The sequence below is a fragment of the Mus pahari genome, chromosome 20 (genome assembly GCF_900095145.1).
Source record: "Mus pahari chromosome 20, PAHARI_EIJ_v1.1, whole genome shotgun sequence".
Classification (NCBI taxonomy): Eukaryota; Metazoa; Chordata; class Mammalia; order Rodentia; family Muridae; genus Mus; species Mus pahari.
The window spans coordinates 7,648,486-7,649,768 of record NC_034609.1 but is presented as its reverse complement, the minus strand read 5'-3'; the positions used below and the strand labels follow the sequence as shown (position 1 = coordinate 7,649,768).

Genomic DNA, 1,283 nt, shown 5'->3' with positions numbered 1-1,283 from the left:
TTCTTACCCGCCAATCCGCCGCCGCCGCCCCCGTCACCCCCGTGGCCCTTCCTTCGTTGCAGAATGAAGTAGGGGTTGGCTCTCTCGGTGATCCACAGNGCGTTGGCCAGCAGCACCTCCTCGGGATTCACCCACATGGTCCCGGTGGCCGCGGGCAGTCGCACAAAGAGGCCCGCACACTGGCGCGCTCTCCCNGGCACACGCGCGCCCTCCCGCCCGTGGGTGCGGGGCCGCGACGGCCTTCAGCAGGCTGCGGCCCGCGGCTCCCGGCCCGCGACAAAGATCCAGCGGGCAGCCGGGAACGACGACGGGGATCGGGACCCAGCAAGTAGCATCCTCCCCGCGGCGCCGCGCTCGCCAAGCGCACAGCCTCTCAGCCCGGCCCGGCCCACCGCAAGGCGAGCAAGCGTCGGCGCTCGGGCGCGGCGGCGTTCAAGGGCGAGCTTGTGCGGGAATCCGAGCCCCCAGGGCGCCGTGATCACCAGCTGCCGAGCCCGAGATCACCACTCGTGGACACCGCGCGTCGGGGCAGCGAGCTGGAAGGACGCTCCCGGCGCTGCGAATGAATGACGACAGCGCGGCTCAGTCGCCGCGAGCCCGGGTGACCGCGGGTGGCTTCTCGCGAGCCCGGTGGGGACTGTCTGCGGAGCGCAGGGCCCCACGCCCATCCCAGCGGGGAGGAAGCTGCCCCGCTCACAGAGCCTGCGTGTGGCGTGTGTATTCAAGGCTGACGCTCGGCGGGACAGCGCCACCCCTGCCCCGGAAACGTGTGCTCCCAGGTTCCAGACCTAGCTCTAGAGCCAGGAGTCCAAGGTGGACGCAGCCAATGGTTGGTAATGTTTTTGTTTCCTGCATCCCTGGATCAAGTCACGCGCTAAACTTGTCACCGCCGGTGGCCACTCCCCTTCCATTCCTTTGTAATTAAAGTGGCCCAGCTAAATGCATTACATCACTTCTTTCCTTGACCTACAGGGCGTAAGCTATAGGAAGTTGGGAACAGACCAAAAGCTTAAGCCAACTAATTCTCGCGACAGCTGTTCCTATATTGGGCATTAGGAGCTTTGAGGGGCACTAGCATTGTTTGTTTGTTTGTTTGTTTGTGTGTTTGTTTGTTTGTTTATGAAAATTAAACCAGAGACACTCAGACCAGGCATCTATATCCTTAACAATTTGTGTTTCCCTGCATTCCTGGAATCCCTTTCTGGTCTCATCATTTACTGCTGTGTATCTTATGGAGAGAGAGAGAGAGAGAGAGAGAGAGAGAGAGAGAGAGAGAGAGAGAG

General features: G+C 61.5%; 1 protein-coding gene across 1 annotated transcript in view; it reads right to left on the bottom strand.

The window, feature by feature from the left end:
- Tbc1d9 (TBC1 domain family member 9) overlaps positions 1 to 878 on the bottom strand; it is a 104,406-nt gene extending 103,528 nt beyond the window's left edge. Inside the window, exon 1 of the mRNA XM_021220208.2 lies at positions 8 to 878. Coding sequence (XP_021075867.1) covers positions 8 to 137 — 130 coding nt within the window. The 5' untranslated portion in view covers positions 138 to 878. The remainder of the gene's footprint in view (positions 1 to 7) is intronic.
- Between the last annotated feature and the right edge of the window lie 405 nt (positions 879 to 1,283).